Raw genomic sequence first — 22,767 nt, 5'->3', positions numbered from 1 at the left:
ATTACACAAGTTATACTTAGTAAGTTTAAAAGTGAAAAAAAAATTTCTCAAACTAATCATTAGAACAAGGACACCAGTGAATTAGTTTCTTGTAGTGTAAATTGAAGATATTTTATGCTGTGAACTATTGAACAAAAAATGGGTAATAAGTTGTCAAATGAGAATACCTAACATGTAGTTTATGAGACTAGACAAGCACCTTTCCTTATATCATGCATTTGTGTCAGCTTACATATCCTGTGCTAATTTTAAGGTAAAGTAGATTCATATTAATACATTTCTATATTCCTCCATAACAGTTCATAAAGTAAATAATACAAGAATACTAGGTGGCCAAACAGAATGAACTACTTATACATGAACTATTTATACATTACATTCAGTTCAGTGAAAGTTGATAAATAACATTTCTTATGTGTATGTCACTAAAATATCACCTAGTTTGTATAGTACTTTTAAAATACATTAGTAATTACTATAAAGCTAAACTTTATTGTCCTATTTTATGGATTATTATAAGTGTAAAACAGCTTGCTTCCGCTTTAAAAAAAACTGAGAAAATTTTTCTGACTAGTGAAAATAAAATTAACAACAAAGCAGTTGGAATGTTTCATTATATGGATATTTTGGTCATACATTTTTACTAAACTGCAGCAGCAGCGATAGTTTCTCAAGCTGGGGATTTTGTGATCTACTTACTGATTTATGCACAGAAAAGATACTAAGTGTATTGCAAACATACTTATGTACATATATTAGAGGGTGCTAATAGAAGAAAAAAAGGAAATAAGATCTGAAGAAATTGTTACTTTTTTATACTTCTATCTTAGGCATATAAAAATTATACATTTACTATTTCCAAGTTACTTCTTCCCTGTTACTTACTGTTGGAATGTGGTGGTGAAACTTTAGAGATGTATCCTCCTTTCAGTGCTCGTCTCTTCTCAGATCACTTGGTCTTTACATTATTCTCCTCATGGAGTTTCCCAGAAAGCACTTCCTTATACTGCGCCTTATGTTATCCTCTGCCTCAAGGACAGAGAACTATCTGAAACAAAGAAACTGGGCTTTCTTTTTTTCTTCTTCTTTTTTTGTGAGACAGAATCTAGCTCTGTTGCCCAGGCTGGAATACACTGGCATGATCTAAGCTCGCTGCAACCTCTACATCCCGGTTCAAGCGATTCTCCTGTCTCAGCCTCCTGAGTAGCTAGGGGTACAGGCATGCACCACCATGCCCAGCTAATTTTTGTATTTTTAATAGAGATGAAATTTCTCCATGTTGGCCAGGCTAGTCTCGATCTCCTGACCTCAAACCTCACATGATCCACCCGCCTCGGCCTCCCAAAGTGCTGGGATTATAGGTTGGAGCCACCACACCCAGCCACAACTATTTAGTTCTTTACAAGAAATTTTGTAAGAAAATAAGATTTGCTCTTTCAAATTTGTGTTAGTTTAAGTATTTTCCATATAGAATGGAAAGTGATAGAATATTCAGAGAGCATTTATACAACATGAATTTCAAAAACCATTTAGACATATGACAGCTTAGTGAGCTAAACTGAGGCTGGAAATGTTTAAAAATGTAAAAATTATAATGTATAAAAATTGTGAATATAATACATGGAGCGTTTAAAGTAAGATGAGGAATTATTTTACCTATATTGCTGGAATAATTGGTTAATTATTTAGGAAAAATAAACTTAGATTTCTACCATGGTTTCTATACAAAAATAAATTACAAGAGAATTATTTAAATTTAAAAAATAAAACTATAACAGAAGTTGAAGAAATGGGGAAGTATGTATGTATATATTTAGGAAAAGTTTTCTGAGCAACAAAACATAAGAGATCAATTTGCAATTTTAGGTCTATAAAGTTAAAGCATAATTAAAATGAAGTGCAAATAAAAAACTGGGGGCAAAGATATTTATAGCATATGATGGACAAGGGGTTAATACCATTAATATGTTAAAAAAGATCACAAGCCAATTAGAAAAAAAAAGACTATCACATCGACTTAAAAAATTAAAAGGTAAATTATAGGGCCGGGCGCGGTGGCTCAAGCCTGTAATCCCAGCACTTTGGGAGGCCGAGACGGGCGGATCACGAGGTCAGGAGATCAAGACCATCTTGGCTAACACGGTGAAACCCCGTCTCTACTAAAAAATACAAAAAACTAGCCGGGCGAAGTGGCGGGCGCCTGTAGTCCCAGCTACTCGGGAGGCTGAGGCAGGAAAATGGCGTAAACCCGGGAGGCGGAGCTGTACTATTGATCAAAGATAAGAAGTAAACAAAAATACACCAGTTATAGAGTTTTGAGAATATAGTAACATTGAGATGCTAATATATTTATAGTTGTGTGCCTCTCTGGAAAACAATTTTTAAATAGGTATATGTATCCTTTTATCATTACTACATTTACATATAGGATGAATAATAGTATTTACTATTATAGAGCTTTAGGGAAGGTTAGATGCATGTATAAGATTACTGTTATTATTTCAAATTTACAGTTAAAGAAACAGGCCCAGTAAGTTTATGTGACTTGTTCAGGGCTGATAAGTTCTGTAAGAAAGCATAAATTGGAACAATTTATTTCTGTCTGCAAGGATTATGGCTGATTTTTTATGATTTTTTGGTCTGTATTTTCAAAATTTTTGGCACTGAACTTCAAAAACAGTGTTTTTTATAATAAGAGATGAACAGAGACACTGAAATATTCCATCCTTTTTAATGGTTGTTACTCATTAAAGGACATACCATTTATCTACAGATTTTTTCTCGATGCATAAAAATAAGATGAATAACTTTTAAACTTTAGTGTGTTTAGAGTGTATATTCTCACCAAGTAGATATTATTTTCAGTTAATTGAACTTTAATCATAACTGTACATGGGACATATATTTTCATGTCCACATAACATAAAAAACAAAATTAATCAAATATAATCTTAATATGAAAATTTTAAAGTTATACATCTCCATCTTGTAATTGTGTTTTTATTTGCAGATGGAGAACATCATTGCAACAGTAAGAGATTCTAACCTCAAGCTGACACTTGCTTTCGGAATAGGAATGCATCATGCTGGACTACATGAGAGGGACCGAAAAACAGTGGAGGAACTATTTGTAAACTGCAAAGTTCAGGTACTTTTTTTCCTCCAATGAACACATATTTAAATGTAACTTAAAAGTTATATTTTACTTAAATATAAGATATTTTATTTTGCTTTTTAGGTTCTTATTGCTACAAGCACATTAGCCTGGGGTGTAAACTTTCCAGCTCATTTAGTGATTATTAAGGGAACAGAATACTATGATGGAAAAACAAGACGTTATGTGGATTTTCCCATTACAGGTAATTTTCTTAAATTCACAGAAATACATGAAGCTCTATTTTACCCTTAGTAAATTTGAATTTGAATAAGTAATAATTTGAATTTCCACAAATTAAACTTTTGAGAATTGGTCACATTTAAACAGATGATAAGCAATTATAGACTTTTTGTTTCCAGTTAAAATATTATACAAAATACTGCTGCTGTATTTACTTTTACTTACACAAAAGTAGGAAAATAATAAGTGGCTTAAAGTACTTATTATCAAGCAACCAAAGTTGGTTTCAAATTTATAAATAGATAAAAGTACTTCTTAAGAGCTAGTAGTGAAGTTTCTTAGTAAGTTATGACTAAGTATTACTTTGCTTAATTTTAAATATATTTCACTAGAAATGATACCCCCATGGGATTTCCAGAACCAAAGTGTTTGTTGCTGTAACTTATGCATGAAGACTCTATTAAGATACTTTAAAACATGATAAAAGCATTTTCAGTGAGTTTGAAAAGGGAAATAAACTCAATGTATATTTCCACTAAATGAATACATGTAAAAGCTATATCATTTCTAAATCATTAGTTACCTCAGAGAGTTATGTAGGCTAAAAGGAAGAAATTTTATACTGGGGTGCAGGGAGGACAAGGCCTAAATTGGTTCATTATTCACGGGGAAAATAACCAAATGACTCTGCTGAAAAGATTTTTGTATATATATTTTATTTTTTACTTTTTCTTATTTAATTAAAATAATATCTATTAAACAACATTTTAAAGCATTCCACTAAAGGGAATTTTCATCTTTAAATCTATAAATGTTAAGAAAGACCCTTTCGAGGACTCAGTTTTTCATCATAGTTACGTAACTTGCTTATTTAATTATCAACTTTCTGAGTGAATTACATTAATTTAGGGAACTCAATATAGTAGTAGCCATCAACATAGCAAACATATTATGAAAATAATCTATTTCTTTTGTTATTTGGTTGATTATAGAAGCCTTCCATAATCAGTAAATATACCTTGTGCTATGTGCCACATTGTAGAAATCTCTTTGTTCTCTCTTTTAAAGATGTCCTCCAGATGATGGGGCGTGCTGGGAGGCCGCAGTTTGATGACCAAGGCAAAGCTGTAATTCTAGTTCATGACATAAAGAAAGACTTTTATAAAAAATTTCTTTATGAACCTTTCCCAGTAGAATCAAGGTAAATCTTAATTAAATTAGTTTAAGTGGATTTATTTCATCACAAGTTAGTGTTTTTCTGGTTATATTTTATTATATAAAAATCAGTAAAACAGGTAGCTTAAAAAAGTTTAATATAATGTGAAACAATATAATTATCACTTTATGACAATATTCAATTATAATTTAAATGTTAAAAATAACTTTTTAAAATAAGCAGTATAGTACAGTGTTCAGTCACATTGGCTATGAAGCCAGATGACCTGGGTGAAAATCTGAGCTCTACCATTTACTTGCTTGATCTTGAGCAAGTTAGTTAACTCCTTATTGCCTTATTGTACCTATTGTAGAATGGAGATGGTAGCAAGACCAGCTATCTCATAGAGTATTAATAATGATCAAATGCATAACGCTTAGAACAGTGTCTATCACATAATAAACCTTTAATAAAGTATTAGTTTGGTGAGGGTTTTCATAGTATGGTTATACAGTTAATAAATAAATATCCAAAATAAGGGAGCACGTAATTAATGATTTAGGCTGCTGGCTTATTTGAGAATCATCCTGTACCTCTTTTGGGACCCAGTAACCACTACCCCTTTCACAAAGTGTTCTCTTGTATTCTCAGCTGAAAATAACCTTTCTTCCCTCAGATTTTTGTATTTTTCACTTATAAACACTTACCACTTTCTACCTTTTATCATAGTCCTTTTCTATATATTGGATCTCCTTTACCATATTCTAACTGCATTGAAGACAAAACATCTGATTCATCCTGTGTATAGTTATTGGTTCTTTTAAATTTTTTATAAGTGCAAATAATGTTGATTTTAAAAACTTAGAAAGTCAGCCAGGCACAGTGGCTTTCACCTGTAATCCTAGCACTTTGGAAGGTTGAGGCAGAATTGCCTGAAGCCAGGAGTTTGAGACCAGCCTGGATAACATAGATAGATCCTGTTTCTACAAAAAAGTAAAAATAAAAAAATTAGCCAGGCATGGCGTTTCATGTATGTGGTCCTGAGGCAGCAGGAGGATTGCTAGATCCCAGGAGTTTGAGGTACGGTGTGCTGCAACGCCACTGCACTCTAATTTGAGCAACAGGGTGAGACCCTATCTGCAGAAAAACAAAAGAAAAAGAAAAAAATATTAGTAATCTAAGTACTGATCTCAAGAATTTAGAAAAAAATAGCGAATTGAACTCAAAGAAAGAAAAAGATAAAGATAAAAGTTAGAATTAATAAACTGAAAATAAACATAACTAGAGAAAAATCAGCAACACCAAAAGTTGGTTCTTTTAGAAGGATGAATAAAATTGATAAATTTTTTAGTGTAAGTATAAGGAATGGAAAAATACCACAGACTGGAGTAATAATAGGATATTAACAACATAATGCAAATAATGTTTAAAATTTACATCAAATAGTAAAATTTCTTTTAAAAATATAAGTAGTCTTTCATCTATCAAAGCAATTGAATCTGAAATTTAAAATCTTTTAGAAAGAAGTCTTCTGACCCAGAAGCTTCAATGGTGAATTCTTCATAACATTTAAGGGTGAAATAGCATCAATTGTACACAATCTCCTCCTAGTCTTAGAAAAGGGAAGAATACTTGCAGCTTGTTTTATGAGACCAGAACAACTTGGATACCAAAACCTGATAAGAAATTTACGAGACGGGAATGTAACAAACGTCTCTCATTAATATAAATGTAGAACTCCTAAACAGATAATAGTTAATCAAATCAAGCAATGTATAAAAAGATAATATATTACTACTACATGCAGTTTATTCTATAAATGCAAAGATGATTATTTGAAAAATGAGTGAATATAATTCACCATATGAACAAGAATGAGAAAAATTATATAATCATTTCATAAATGTAAAAAAATTGATGAAATTCCATACCTATTTATAATAAAACTATTAGCAAGCAGGAGTATGAGGGAATATTCTCTAATCTGATAAAGAATATCTACAAAAAATCTATATCAATCATCATAATTTATAAGAAGATATTGAAAGCTTTCCCTTTGAGATAGGGAATGATGTAGGAATTTTGCTTTCACTTCTTCCAGTAAGCATTGAGCCACAGACCCAAACCACTGCAGTAAGGTAGCAAAAATAAATGGAAGTCCAAATACTCTTTTGAGAAGAAAGTGACTAGAAAAGCACAACAGGAGGGCTTCTGAGACACTTTCAATGCTTGATGTTGGTGTTGATTACACAACTGTGTTCAAATTGTAAGAATTAATTATGTTGTACCTATATAATTTATGTAATTTTATCTGTGTATACTTCAGTAAAAAGTTAACTAATTTTTTGTTTTGTACCTTGATATGACCATTATTATTTTATATATTACATAGTATTTCATAGTTTATTCATTTCTCTATTAATGTACACTTAGAGAATTTCCAGTTTTCTCCTCTTGTGTATAACATTGCAGTGAAAGATTTTCTTTCCTATTCTCACATGTAAATGTTTCTCTAGCAGATCATAATGAAAAAGTGAAATTGCTGGTTCATAGTGATTGTTCAAATAGATATTACAAATTTGGTCTCAAAATTGACTGTACCAATTTATAGTCTGCAACTGGTGACCTGAGACTAACACAGCAACTTTTTAAAATTCAGCTTATTATAACCAGTTTCTCATGTCCTTTGCAAAAACTATTTTTAATACCTGCATATTTTTCCATGAATTATATTTTTACTTAGCTTTTTCTTTTGTTGAACATTGCTTCCTTTTTTATATTTAACATAAGAAACTAAGCTGAACATTTTGTTATACCAGTCTTTCAACACATCTGATTATCTTTGTATACTCTATAACACCTAATATATAATGTTTTATATGACTAGGGACTTTAATATTTGCAAATTAATGAAGAGAATATATTTGCTCACTCTTCTGTTCTAAATAGCATCTCTTTCATGTCAACTCTCCTTTAATCTGCCTCAGTACTTATTCCATACTTACTCCATGCCCCGTACTTGTGCTCTTCCTTGCTCTGCAAGATATCCCTTCTGTTGCCTGCCCTTACTCTACCTCTCGTGGCTGTCATCATCTCCTGAGAGTCAGTAGCTTTCTTTTTGTCAGCTTGTATTCATTTTACATCTAGCAATTTATTTTCCAAAAATGATTGGTAGTGATAAGTGCCATTTATTGAGTACATACCATGTGACAGGCACTAGTGATTGCTTTGAACAAATTACTACTACTGTTAACTTAATCTGGAAAAATGTTATTATAGTACTTTTGTGACATTCTCTCTAACTAGCCCACTTTTTATTCACATTTAAATGAAAATTATAAAATACTTTTTTAAAAGAAAATGAGAACACATATATGTACTGGTGAATAATATGGGTTCACCTGAGTTCATGATACTAAGTGATTTATAGACTCATGATTAAAGTACATTGAAACCAAATTCCCACTAAATAATTTGGAATGAATTATTTATAAAGTATACAAAATTATATACTAAATTTTAAGTTATATAAAACAAATTTGTTTTTATCTTAGAACATAAAATCTGAATCTTGACTATGTGAGATAAATTTAAGTGTTTTCAGTTTAATGCTCTTGTATGTCTCCCATGTCTTGTTCACTATATAGTTTATTAGGAGTGCTCTCTGACCACTTAAATGCAGAGATTGCTGGTGGTACAATTACATCTAAGCAAGATGCATTGGATTATATCACCTGGACTTACTTTTTCCGGCGTCTTATCATGAATCCCAGGTAAGTGCAAGGGCAGTTATATACCTTTCTGTTTTGCCCTGAAATAAGATATATTTGAAAGTAATAAACTCCAAATTAAGGTACATACAAAAAAGGCAGAACTTTGGAGATTCTAGGTATATAAATTTGTCTAAAGAATCAGATGACATCGCTGGTATCACAGTATATTAAAATATCAATAATTATATGCATTTGTTACTTAACCTATTTTAATTACCTTAAGCCATCCTGAGGAATGTGCTCTGTAGTTGAGACTTGAGATAACTGAAGTCATTAAGAAATGTGCTAAACTACATGACAGTGACTGACTTAGATGCAGTTGGAATTCAGAAAAGAGTGAGGCTTGTGAAATTATAGGTGGAAAAAAATTGTGGGACATTTATAAGTGTTAATAAGAAGATTGCAAGAGAAAATAAAATTGAGGCACGGTAGAGTGTCACTCCAGACAATATGTTAGATCTTCATTCAGCACTTACTGTTTTTCAGATGGTAAACTAAACACTGAGATGTAAAAATGAGTACACGACTCCCTGTTTTTTAAGGGCTGATCGTTAGTGTGGGAAAAACACATAGAAGTCATTACAATGGAAATTATAAATCCTCTAATAGAATGATATTTAAGCCTATGAGAGTGACAGCTTCACAGAAAAGGTGACACTTCATCCAAATCTTGAATCAGGAACAGGAGTAGAAAAGGCAAAAGGCACTTGAGGCAGAATTAAATTATGTGGGCAAAAATCCTCTGGGCTTGAAAGAGTCATAAGTGTTTAGAGAATATGAAAAAGTTTAATGTAGCCAGAACCTAAGGAGAAGGGAGACAAGATTGTCTTGACTAGAAAGTGGGCCAAGAACCAGAGGCTACAAGGCCCTTATGCTGTGCTAAGGAGTTTGCATCTGATCCTAGAGGCTATGGAGAGCTTTTTTAAACATGGATTAACATTACCAAATTAGGTTTTGTTTTGTTAAATATTTGTTGCACTATGGTAGGAAGTGAACTGGGATGGAAAGACCATTACAGCAGGAAGACCAGTTAGGAAGCTACTGAATAATAGGGAAAAGATAATGAGGACCTTAGATACAGAGTGAATGGAGGAAGGGTCAATTTTAAGGGACGTTCCAGATGTAAGTAAAAGAAAATATGAAACCATTATAAAGTCTTAGAGAAGTCATGATGAAAATGTTCTTACTAAATCTTACCTACTAATACCTTAAGAAGTTTCTTTTCAGCCAACATTTTAACTTACTTAGATAGGAGTTTGAGAATATGGTGACATTTTGCCCAGTTCCCTCCACTGTTAAGGTGTCTGGGTTAGATACTAAATATTATTTGAGAACATAGCTGCAAAATTAGTGAAATAGCCATCCAGAACTGCACAGTTACCACAGCAAACAAACACATTACAGGATTAGAATTGTGGAATAGACTTTACATTTATTCTAGCCCAATCTTCTTGTTTGATATTGAAGATATGGAAGCTGGAAGCTTAAAATCACTTGTTCTAGGTCCCATTACCATTTCTTGATAAAGCCAGATCTTACGAAGTCAGGTTTTCTGACTCATAATCTACAACTCTGTGTGTGTGTGTGTGTGTGTGTGTGTGTGTGTGTGTGTGTGTGTCTGTAGATGGGAGTTGGCATGTAACTGTAGATATATTTATCATTTCTATCACATAAGAATCAAGGCATTTAGTGTGACAGAAAGAGCTTTGGGCTTGGAATCAACACGCTGATTCTTGTTTCCTAACTGTCCTTTACTAATGGTGTGAGTCTGAGTCACTTTACTTCTCTGAGCTAGACGTTCTTCATCTGGAAAGTAACAAATAGCCTCCCTCCCTCACTGGGTCATATTGAGAATTACGTAAATGAATTAAAGCCATTCTAATTCTGTATTAATTATAAAGAATATAATGTTGATTTTGAGCTGTTCTTCTGAACTCCCTGTCAGTTGCTTTACTTCTGTACCATCCTAAAGAGTCTAGTTTAGAGACTAAGAACCTAGTCATTTTAGTCAGTTTGTCTAATTAGCACACAGAGACATAATTCTCTGAGGCCAATTTAGTACTTTAGCAAATGGTAGTTCCTTACTGAATCCACAGATACATTGCCCTTTGTGTGTATATCTCCTTTTTAAATTTTTTTTAATCGTTGAACTTTCTATTTTAAATTGCAAAAAAACCCCACAAAAATAGTACAAAGAAGCACTGTATACCTTTTAACCAGTTTCCCCGTGTTAACATCTTACATGACATGTATAATTATCAAAATCAGGAAATTAACATTTATACAATGCTATGGGCTTTATTCAGATTTCACCAATTGTTCCGCTAATGTCCCTTTTCTGTACAAGATCCAGTTTAATACCCTGAGTACCCTGTCTAGTTCACTCTAGTCTGTGATATTTCCTCAGTCTTCTTTGTCTATCATAACCTTGACATTTTTGAAGAGAACTGGCCAATTGTTTTGTAGAATGCCCTTCAATTTGGCTTTTGCTGGTTTCCTCATCACTAAATTCAATTATGTCTATTTAGCAAGAATATTACAGAAATGATATTGTGTTCTTCTCAGGACATAATATTAAAAGGTTCTTCTCTGCCAGTCCTATCTATATTTAAAATATCACCTTGTATGTGAAAGACCCTAAAATATGTGGCTATAATCTGCTCTCTATCAAGTTACAATTTTATTTCTCCAGCCTTCTGAATATTGCCACATGGCCTTCCTGCCGTCATTTCACTTTAACATGTCCAGAACTGAATTAATCATATTACTCTCAAAATCTTTCTCTACTGTAACTTTCTTACTTTTGTTAATATTATCACTGCATCTGTTTACTTTGACTTAAAACCCCAAATTTACTTTTTTTATCTTCCCTCTCCTTTGCTTCCATAGTTCTGTAATTGCTTAACCTGCTTTTAGTCTTTCAATTTTGCCTACTTTGTAAACTGTCAGGTAGTATCGATCAGAAATTAAATGTATTATATAGGGGTTGGGAACTAGATAAGGTTTCGTTAGTAGACATAGAATGCAGTGAAACTTTAAATTAAGATAATGAGTAGGAAACTGTCCAGTGTTTACATTTTTTTCAACCATGAGAGTGAGATGAGCCAGGAGCACAGTTGGAGACACGGGTCGGAATAGGGGTCCCACACACAGGGAGATGGGTAGGTATGACTCCTTGTTGCTCTGGTTACAAACTGCCTTCTATTTTATAATATTATGGTGAGAAAATTCACATGAAACTGTAATAAACAGTAGTAATGAAAGACAGAACAGGAAGTTTGGGTACACTTATCACAGTAGACAAAAGATGAAATCTCAAGAGGTTCATAAATTACAGAGATTATAGTGAGCCTCTGATCCAGAGAACTTCTTGGGTATTAGCAATTTAGGATGTCTCCTGCTCACACATGGTTGTAGTCAGTGTAGTCCATGTAAATAAATGAGTATTCTTTAATTCACACCTCTTTATATATAGGAAATTTGCGGGCTGAAAGTCAGAAGGGTAAATTATCTTCATGCATTGACTAAGAACTCTTATTAGTTGTGGCAGCTGCTTTCCCTCTCATCTTGCTGCCCCAAAAAGATGGTTGAGTATCTCCCCCGCACCATCCAAGGGGCTAGTGTAGATCAAAGGAGATACTAACCCACACCATCTACATAAGAGGTTCCTCTCACTTTTGTGCTTTTGCTGTCACTCTTCTTGCCTGCAGTACCCTCCTTAGCCCTTACAGCTAGCCAAGTCTTAACAGTCTTAAAAGTCCAGTCAATATTGATAAATGTAGCTTCTATTGATTTTCAAAAGTAACAGCTTATCCACTCTTGACCATTCATATTTCATGTGCTAGTTCCTTCAGTAGCCACCTATACATATGTTGAGTTACCTGTCATTATTATTCTGAAGTAGAATCCTATGCCCAAGCTGTTGCCATGTAAGTTCATAAATGTAGAATAGGTACAGCAATAATTTGTTTTTCAGAAAAAACTGATTAGCAACTATTAGTTTCTATTGGAAGGTAGTAGCAACATAAGTAATGACTTCTAGCCTCAAAAATCATAAAATTTACTTAAAATTATAAAGTATAAGCATTTAAAAATGAATTTTTTTATTTCTTAATTCTGTAAACATTAATGAGTACCTACTATGTTCCAGGCATCACTCTAGCCACTTTGAAGATGTATTAGTAAACTAAACAAAAACTTTTGCTGTCCTGGCACTCACGTTCTTTTAACAGAGACAGTCGATTTTAATATTATTAAAAGATAATAGATGTTTAGAAGGAAAACAGGATAAGGAAGAGTGGGAGAGCCAGAAGGTGGCCTGGGGGGAGATGGGAGATTACAATACTGTATTAAAAAGAAGGTCAGGGTGGGCCTCATTAAGGGTGCTGATATTTCAGGCAAAACTTGAAAGAGGTAAGAAAGTCGGCCACTTTCTAGGAAATAACATTTCAGACCAAGGGAACAAGAGAGATTCTAAGGCTAGCATGTCTGGTGTATTCAAGGAATAACAAGGAAAAGATGTGGCTGAAGTAGAATAAGTGCAAGCAGGAAAGTAACAGGAGATGAGGTTGGGGATGTGGAGGGCCAGTAGTGATACAGGGCATGCATGGGTGGTCTTAGAAACTATGGTGAGAATTTGACTTTCATTCTGGATGAAACAGGAACCATTGCAGAGTTTTGAGCAGGGGACAGGCAGGATCTACTTATGCTGTAAGTCAGGTCAACTATAATAATAACTATTGTAAATTATTTAAACTTCCCTGTTGTAAAAGAGAAATTCTTAGATTCATTCAAACATGATTGATATAGAAAAGCTGAAAATTAAGGATTGGCAGAAGATGTAAAGGAGAAAAAGAGAAAACAGCAGCTGCAGAATTAAAATCATACAAAACCAAATTCGAGGCAAAAAAATACAAAGGACAGGGAAGAATGGGTCATATTGGTAACAAACACAATCACTAGAAGGTTATGGTAGTTTACATATTTTCAGAGAACTAAAAATAACATCAGGTATATAAAGCAAAAACAGAAATTCAATTAAAATTATAGCCCAACTAAATTAGTCATGTTAGGAGACTTTAACACATCAAAAAGATAAGTATTTCATAAAAAAGGAGGATTTAAATAATAATACCCTTGAATTTGTATCTATAGTATCTTTGTACATATGCCTCTAACGAAATATCATTACTTGCAAACACTAATGGAAGATTTGTTTTGAAAAATTTACCATGAAGTAGACCACAAAGAACATCTCAACATAGAGATCATAAGGCTACATTCTCATTGTGTAATATAATAAAACCAGAAATAAAAATAAAAGGGCTGGCAAAAAAATTTAACTGCTTGGGATTATAAAACTTTTATTCTAGTAAAAGATGAAATCAAAACAAAAGGTTTAGGCCACAGCTATACAAAAATAAAAATGTAATGTAATAAAACAATGAATTTAAACCAAAGCACAATTCTAAGGAATATTTATATCTTTACAGACCTAATAAAAAATGTGAATGCTTAAAAATAAAATAACCAAGCATTTATCTTAAGAAACTAGATGCAGAACAATAGCAAAACATAAATATAGGCAAGAAGTTTATAAAAATGAAAATTGGAATTAATAAGGTTGTAAACAAAAATCTGCATTGATAGTATTTATTGGGTGTCTACTATATTTGAAATGCTATTTCAGGAGCTTAACTCATTTAGTACTGTTACGATCCCCATTTTATAAATAAAGGAAGCACAGGGAGATTAAGCAACTTGTTCCCAGTACCACAGCTCCCAAGTGACAGAGGCAACACTGGGATTCCATCCCATTCTCCATCACTGTGCTCATTGTCAGGTCCACATTCCCTGTCCACTTCTCTTTTCAGTGCTATGCTGAACACTGCGTTCTTTATGGAAACTCTGCCATACTCATTCAAATGGCCCTTTTTTATTTGATGCCCCCAAAAAAACAAATTGTCAGTTTTAATATCTAAATCTTCACATCGAGATAAAAATGGAAAAATGTGCCTAAGTAAATTTTAACAATTTATATATTTTACTTAGCTGTAGTCAAGCTCTGCCACCTTCTTTTTTGATTGACTCTTTTTTAAAATAATGCTGCTATAAATATTTGTGAGATTTTGTGTGAACATAAATTTTCTTTTAAAAAATTTTAACTGATAATTATATTATGGTGTACAATGTACTGTTTCAAAATGTGTGAAATGAACAAATCAGGCTAATTAACATATTGATCACCTCACATGCTTATCATTTCTTTGTAGCAAGAACATTTTAAATCTACTCTTTTTAGTAATTTTGGATTACACAATACGTTATTATTAACGATAGTTACCATGCTGTGCAGTGCATCACCAGAACTTATTCCTCCTGTCTAACTGAAACTTTATGCCCTTTGACCAGTTGCCCCTTTGCTTGCATGGCCTTCCCAACCCGCATGACCTCGAATAACTGACATTCTACTCTGTTCTTCTATGAGTTTGACTTTTTTAGATTCTACATATAAGTGAGATCATACAGTATTTGTCTTTCCATACTACCTACCTTATTTCACTAGGCATAACGCCCTCTAGATTCCTCCCCCTATAGATTCATCTGTGTTGTGACTAATATAGAATTTCCTTCTTTTTTTAAGTATTCCGTTGTGTATATATGTACCATATTTTTCAAATCCATTCGAATATCCATTGATGGGCACTTTATGTTGTTTCCATATCTTGGCTACTGTGAATAATGCTGCAATGAACATAGGAGTGCAGACGTCTCTTCAACATACTGATTTCAATTCCTTTGGGCATATACCCAGAACTGGGATTGCTGTATCATATGCTAGATCTATTTTTAGATTTTTAGGAACTTCCATACTGTTTTCCAAAGAGGCTGTGCTAATAATGTACATTCTTAGCAGCAGGATTCCCTTTTCTCCACATTCTCGTCATTGGCCCTTGCTTGTATCTTTTTATTATTGTCTATGTTAAAATCACTTTTCCCAAAAGCTGGAAGCAAACTAAGGCACAGGAAACTGGTAAATTTTTCTCACTTATTTTTAGATCTGATAAAAATTTTTTAAATGCTAAATTAATTGTCTCAAATGAAAAACTTATGTGTAGTTTTAATTTTTCCTTAATATTCCTTTTCATCCAGTACCATAAATTGAGATTTAACTTTTCTTGGGAAGGAAGAATATGTATGCATGCATGTGTGTGTAACAAAGAGACTGAGGTTTACTTAAAAATATAAAAGAAAGACCATTTTTATAATATAGTCATATATAGGTAAGGAACTACGACCTCATATTCCAGCTCCCTTCAGTTAATCATACTACTATAAAGTCCTCACCACAGCACACCAAAAGTAAAACTTGTATTGACAAAGATTTCAACCACTGTTCCTGAGTTGGTCACTATATGTCTATTTATATTCTTGTTTGTGTATATTATGTATATATGCAAATATATATGCATATAAAGATAATTATGTTAATAGATATAGACACACACACATATATATATAACATAGGCACATAACTTGTTCAAATGAATATAAACACATGTACTGGTGCTTTCATAAAATATAATATATTCCAAATTGAGTTCTGGATTCAATTTGTATGTTCAGTTTTACTCTGTCTTCCCCTGAGAAAGCTTTTAAATATATCTGGGGCAAAAATGTTGTGGTAGTTTCAGCTGTTCCTGCAACCACTTTCGCTATTTGTGTCATTATTATTGCTGCATAATCTGAACATAAAAAAACATGGTGCTGTAACAAATGACTTCCCACTACTGACAGTTATAGCAGCAGCATTTCAATACTGATGAAAAATTTCCCAGCAAGATATCTGGCCAGGTTTACATAAACCAAACAGGAAATGGCTGCCACTATTCACATTAAATCCAAACCATTTGGTGTAACTTTATCTATGTTTTACATTAATGTAAAACCTCTTTCATTCTCAACTGGTGAAATTTCATCAGTATTAAGATTTGAAAAAGTAACTTGAGATTTCTTATGTAGTATTCTTGTTTGTCCTTTGATAAGATCTTTTAAAGGTAATTGTTGAAAAGTTTTTTAGCTTTTGATTCTTTAAATTTTATGAACTTTGTAAATTTTTATGATAGGGAGAGGTTTGTTACTACTTTTTCCCAATGGACTGCTAATAGAAGTTAGCTTGTGTAGCCCATGTGCTAGATGCTGTCAGTATCAAACTGCCTTTGACTTTCACACCTCTCAGGGGACTAGTAATTGTTGTGTTCAAACAGCCTGTAATTGTGATCCCGCTGGCTTTCTCAGTACGCTTCTGGCTATTAGAATCATTAAACAACTCAGCACCTGTTAACAGCATTGTAAATATTCAACCCTGCTTGTGTGCAGGTTGAGTCCAATATAGAGAAATCTTACAGAGCTCAGTCTCATAAATTAGAGCTTCTGACAAGTCAATTATTGTGAAACTGGGTTTCTCTGTGAAATAAATGAAATAGCATGCTGACAAAAAGGTAGGCTGTCTGTTTATGGCAAAGAGAAGATAATGACTTGATGATTCAATGCAGTGAACATGAAACTACATTTTATCCTTTACCCATAATTAAACAGTTGTGAAATGTTTGTGTTTAAATAACCAGTAAATTACAAATTTTGTACTGTGGAGAGTGCAATATGAAAACAGACCTTTTTACTTAGCTGTTGCATGCTTTTTCAAGTTAGTAAAGTGATTATTAAAATTAATGACATGTAATGTTTTAAGCTAAATGCTTATAATTGTTCAGGCTAGAAGTTGCACAGTAACTAAAAAAAAGTTCACCTCATAGAAGTAAAGGCTATGTTATGCTACTAATAGAGATCATAAAAATCTGTAGTCTATCCCTTATATTAACTCCCAGAATTTTATGTAACCTAAAAAACTTCATTTACATTTAAATTATTTTACAGTGTCTCACAAATTGTATATCTAATTTAGATGTAACAATACCTTACTTTTATAAGGATTTGAAGATATTTTAAATGCCCTTAGAACCTCAGTCCAAATGTTGACAAAGAATAGTATTTGGTAAAGATCAGTGAAGTTCAATTTACTTGAATTGAATTTTGTATTTCTTCTGTTATGCAAGTCAATAAGAATGTTGGTAACCACATTTAGAAAAAAAAAACTGTATTAAGAATAAATAACAATGAAATGTGTGTGTTTTCTGCACAAAGAAATGTGAACTTTTAACAAGTTAGATTATGAGTAATATTTTAGTGGAGTCATCATATAATTTATTGTAATCTCAGAAACATCATTTAGGTTGATTTTTCTTTTTTTTTTTTTTGGCAATGTACTTTAAATGTTTAAGCAATATTTACTCTGACTGTATTTTATCTGGATGAAAACCACAAATTTGTCTTTAAAAAGTCCCAATACACTTAAATAAACAGACTTTAGGCGGGATATTAATCCATTGAAATATACTTTGTAAACATATTAAACAAATTAAAGCAAATACAGTAAATAAAATAAGATAAATATTTAAAAGAAACTGTAATTTTTTTCAAGGTAAGTTTTTTTCATTGATAGTTTTAAGTGTTATTTGTAAATGTACCAAATTTATTCATTAAAGCATAAAATAATAAAGTTGGCATCCCAGTTATATATAGGACAATGGCTTATGGTAATCAGTAACAGCATCCATTAGTTTTCTAATGACCTAGTAAATGTATAGATAAAAGTAGAATTTTAGTTTTTTTGTATTTCACAGTAATATTTTCAAAATACCTTCTTTCTGTAATGTCAGTTACATAAAGAATTGTTTGTTCCAAGATCAAGGCAGACAGATTTGGTTTAAAAAAAAGAATAGTTTGATTCTTACTCTACAAATCGTACTACTTAGTATCCTGGGCACATTTTTACTAGTGTTTTCAATTTAGAAATAACTTTATCAGTTATGTATTAGTCCTGACAGCTAAAAATGGTATTGGAAAATTTATAGACTTAGCAAGCCAAAAGAATGTGAAATACAAAGTAAGCACTTATGTTGCAGAAAGTTTGACTGATGAATTTCATTTCTTGGGAAACAATGAAAGAGAAAAAAATATTTTAAAAATTTGGAATGACTTTGGATATTTGTATCTTTTATATGGCTTGAATGTCCAGAATTTTTATTTTCACCTCTGAAGCAGAAGACATTATTCTAACTAAATACTCCTCCTTAGTCATTTTCCAAAAGAAAAGAAATATTTTATAGTGGTTAATAATTTTGGTTTTTCACTTCCATAGTTATACGTAAATTTGAACATTTTGTTTAAATTAATGACAGCACTAGGTTTAGTACTTATTTATCTCTTAATTGATTAATATTGCTTTATTTTGGTCCATGCCAAGAGCTTTTCTAGAAAAAACAGTAACTTTTCGATAGATAAAATTAAAGTAACTATTCCTTTTTAATGGAAGGTATTTTCCCAAATAAATTCCAATAGTGCCTTACTATAATAATTTTTATGTAATGGAGCCTCTCGTATTTGGGTGTACCTAGCCATTTGCACTAACTTTTCTTTCTAATGAAAATATGTCCTGACATTATTAGTCCTGCTTTGTGTATTTTTAAATTTTTTTTATAATTTACTGACCCCAAGTCTCTTCCTTTGAAGAATGAAAAATATCACAAAAATTGTCATCTAGATAGTATTCTCCATTGCTCTCAAGTTGTGGCTTTCTTTAGTCCTCTCCCATTTGAAATTGTTAGCACCCTTTTCCCAGACTATGAATATTCCCTTCCTAATCCTATACAGATGTAAAACCATCATGATGGGGTCTTACGGATGAGAACCTGTTCTCTAAGACTACTTTCCACTGCCATTCTTTGATGTGGATGGGGAAAAGCGAGGTAGGGCATATAAATTACTCATTCTGATTAGGATACAGGGTTCACCTAGCAGGAATTAGGGAACTGCCAAGATTGTGGGTGTAGTCCCTTGCTCTTCCGGTCTATTTCCAGGCACAGATCCCTAGTGGCCATAGGGTTTTGCCAAGAACTTCTCAGTGTTGCAGGGAGGCACAATCAGGTGAAATATATGTCTTTAGGCTTTTTGCTTGGAAAATATACAGAGCTGGATTTACGTATTTTTCCTGTATTGAGGTTTGGTTAGAACGCTTTATTTTTACCCTGCTGATGTCCCTTCTAGTCATTAGGATGTCATTTATTCCCTAAGCACTAGGGGAACAATAATTGAATAAATTGCCTAAATTTAGTCATCTACCACCCAAGATTAATATTTCTGTGAGTTTTGTGAAGTTACTGAGGATAGGTTTTATAATAAAAGGGGATTATATTTATATGTAGCCTGTGAAACTGAGGTGATAGTTTTAGTAGAAAATATCTTGAAACAAATAATAACCTTGCTTGTTTTCTAGCTACTACAATTTGGGTGATGTGAGCCATGATTCTGTGAACAAGTTTCTGTCCCATCTGATTGAGAAGTCCCTGATTGAATTGGAACTTTCCCACTGTATTGAAATTGGAGAGGTACGACTTAGTCATATGCATTCTAATTGAAAAGATTGCCCAGCTTTTTAACAGGTCTTTTGCTTCTAATACTATCAAAATTTTTAACAAAATTGTTTCAAAAGCAGCTGTCTGAATTACTAATTTTATAAAGATACCTACTTTCATGTACTCTTCATTTGTTATTCTTTTGAAATAGGATAATCGCAGCATTGAACCTCTAACTTATGGCCGAATTGCCTCCTATTACTATTTGAAGCATCAAACGGTTAAAATGTTCAAGGACCGCTTGAAGCCTGAATGCAGTACTGAAGAATTGCTTTCAATTCTAAGTGTGAGTTTTTCATATATTTCGTATCTTCTCTTTTAATTTAGGGCTTAAAGTTTTGCCACCTAGTTTGTCTTGAAATTTAACAGAAACCATTTATAAAGCCCTTTCCTCTGTTAAACAGGGTCACTACAAAGCAACACATGTAGACTAAGATGCCCATAGATAAGGTGACCACATAATATATCATCAAAATTTGGACCCTTCTGAGTGTGGAGTGAGGCCCTATTAATATTTAAGCCAGGATAGTAGATGTAAACTGGATTGTCCTGAGCAAGGCAAGTCATCACCCTATCCTTAAATATAGTAGCCTCTTTGAATTATGATTGAAAACTTTTCTTATTGCTCTTTTGGATGGTTCCTGTTGAATACTTATCTGTGATGCTACTGAAGTTTCTTTCATAAGCATCCACACAATTAAGTTCTTAGAATTAATGTCAGTACAGCTGTTTATCCCCCATCCCCACAAACACCCTTACCAAAAAAATGACCACAGTTATATCACATGGTAAAAAACTATACTTTGTTCATTTTTCCTTTTTTTGCCAAATAGCTAAGAAATTGATATTAGAAGCATCTTGTCTACCTTTCTTTCTACATAATGTATCCTTCTGGCTTTTCTTCACTTTGTTGATTTTAAGTGTAATAATTTACCACAAATCTTTGTTAACACATTAGTTAGGATATTCATATATTCTGACTGTTATCTTATCCTTCAGATGTGTTGGTGCTTTTTTAAAAAGTTAAGAACAATTGGACCATTCTGTCTTTAAAGTCCTTCTGTTATAAATTCATTGATTCTATGGTAGTTCCCTGAGTAACTTTTTTCCTTCCTCTTCTATTGCTTTATCATTCTCAATAAGCTTCAGTATCCTATTCACAGGTTTTAAATTTCTCAGTTTTTTCCCCTCCAAGAAATTAGTTTGTAAATTTTGTGCCCAGCATAGTGCCATGTACATTTTAGTGAGTTTGAAAATATTTATTAATGAATTGATGAACAGATGGAAGGATAGATGGATCCTGTAGTAATCAGTTTTCTATTTGCTGTGTAGAAAAGCATAGAGGACTAAAGTATATGAGGTAGCTACCGAAAAATATTTTTTTTAACTTAAAAATTTATTTCTGACGGAAGAGTACAAAGTATAAAGACTTTTTTAGATCCTTAAGAATGATATTTTTATCAGCTTCTAGCCAAAGATTCAAAAAAGTAGGATTTCTCTTGGGGAGAGACTGTTAGCACAGGCAGCAAAATAATGGTTAATAAATTTGGGCATGCCTCTTAGTATCTGTTAGATTTAAGACTATAATTTATTTCGTATTTATCTAATCTCATATTTAAGCATACTTTTCTGCCTTGGAAACGTATAATAACAGCTAACACCTTTGAGCAGTTTTTACGCACTAGACATTAAGAACTTTAAATTAATAAACTAATTTAATCCTCACAACAACCACTCATTTGATATTAATAACATCCCATCATTTTTCCCATTTTAAAGGTTAACCATCTTGTCCAAAGTGAGTAGTTCGCAGTGTAGCACCAGAGTATGGGCCCTGAAACCATCCTACTATACTGCCTCTCAAGTCATACACACACACACACACACACACACACACGCACACAGTTAGATGGAAGGCATTGAGGTGGGAGGTACAAAGTAACAAGTTAAAACTAGATACACGCTGTAAAGGAAGTTTGTGAGAATCATATGCCTACTACATTCTGTACCCCTGTTTACTCCACTAAAAAAGCCAAAAAAACCTTAAAATCCCAGGGAAATTAAACATTTGCTTTAGTCTTCTCTTTGAAAAGGCATTGATCACGAAAGGTCTGTTCCCATCCTGTCAGCAGCATGTTTCTTTCTGGCATTACACTATATGAAACCAGTTATGCTAATCTGTTGGTATATTTTTGTTGTATATTTTGTTAAAATAAAGTCAGTTCTGAATTTATTTTACCTTTCACACAAAAGGTCTGTTCCCATCCTGTCAATAACTGAATAAATGGAACCATCTGAAAATATGTGTAAGGAAAGCTATATAGTGGAATATTTATATAGATATGATATGGTCTACCCCATAAAAATTTCCACAGCAAGAGTATCTTCTTCTCTCATGGTGTTTAGTCCAAGGAGCTCTCGGCTTGCACTAGATATTGTCTCAGTCTCTATTATCTCAATGAGGGTTCATTCTGAATGAAGAACCATAGGACTCACATTGACAAGAAGATATGTAGGTATCACATTGTTTTCTTAATTTCACAATATTATTATACTGTAAGTTGTAGGTACATGCATATGAAATATACATATATATACTTGTGCCTTTTGTTGGTGTGTTTCGCACCCATCAACTGCCATTTACATCAGGTATAATTCTAATGCAACTCCTCCCTCCCCCCTCCCCAGCATGATAGGCCCCCGTGTGATGCTCCCTTCCCAGTCCAAGTGATCTCATTGTCTGCTCCCACCTATGAGCAGGTCATGCGTGTTTGGTTTTCTGTTCTTGTGATAGTTTGCTAAGAATGGCGATTCCAACTGGGTATCCATGTCCCTACAAAGGACACAAACTCATCCTTTTATGGCTGCATAGTATTCCATGGTGTATGGCAAGCACATTTTCTTAATCCACCTGTCACTGATGGACATTTCTAATATCCCAAGTCTTTGCTATTGTGAATAGTGCTGTAA

General features: G+C 32.9%; 1 protein-coding gene across 8 annotated transcripts in view; it reads left to right on the top strand.

Annotated features, from left to right (window-relative positions):
• Positions 1-22,767, top strand: part of ASCC3 (activating signal cointegrator 1 complex subunit 3) — a 384,990-nt gene that overhangs the window by 282,151 nt on the left and 80,072 nt on the right. For all 8 annotated transcript variants that reach the window (XM_003897951.5, XM_017958157.2, XM_017958154.3 and 5 more), the window contains 6 exons: positions 3,011-3,148; positions 3,239-3,359; positions 4,406-4,538; positions 8,141-8,266; positions 19,659-19,770; positions 19,949-20,083. In XM_003897951.5, the coding sequence (XP_003898000.3) occupies positions 3,011-3,148; positions 3,239-3,359; positions 4,406-4,538; positions 8,141-8,266; positions 19,659-19,770; positions 19,949-20,083 (765 nt within the window). The remainder of the gene's footprint in view (positions 1-3,010; positions 3,149-3,238; positions 3,360-4,405; positions 4,539-8,140; positions 8,267-19,658; positions 19,771-19,948; positions 20,084-22,767) is intronic.

This window comes from Papio anubis, chromosome 6, assembly GCF_008728515.1.
Source record: "Papio anubis isolate 15944 chromosome 6, Panubis1.0, whole genome shotgun sequence".
Lineage (NCBI taxonomy): Eukaryota > Metazoa > Chordata > Mammalia > Primates > Cercopithecidae > Papio > Papio anubis.
Note: the sequence above shows the minus strand (reverse complement) of the source record. Positions and strands in the feature narration are given on the sequence as shown.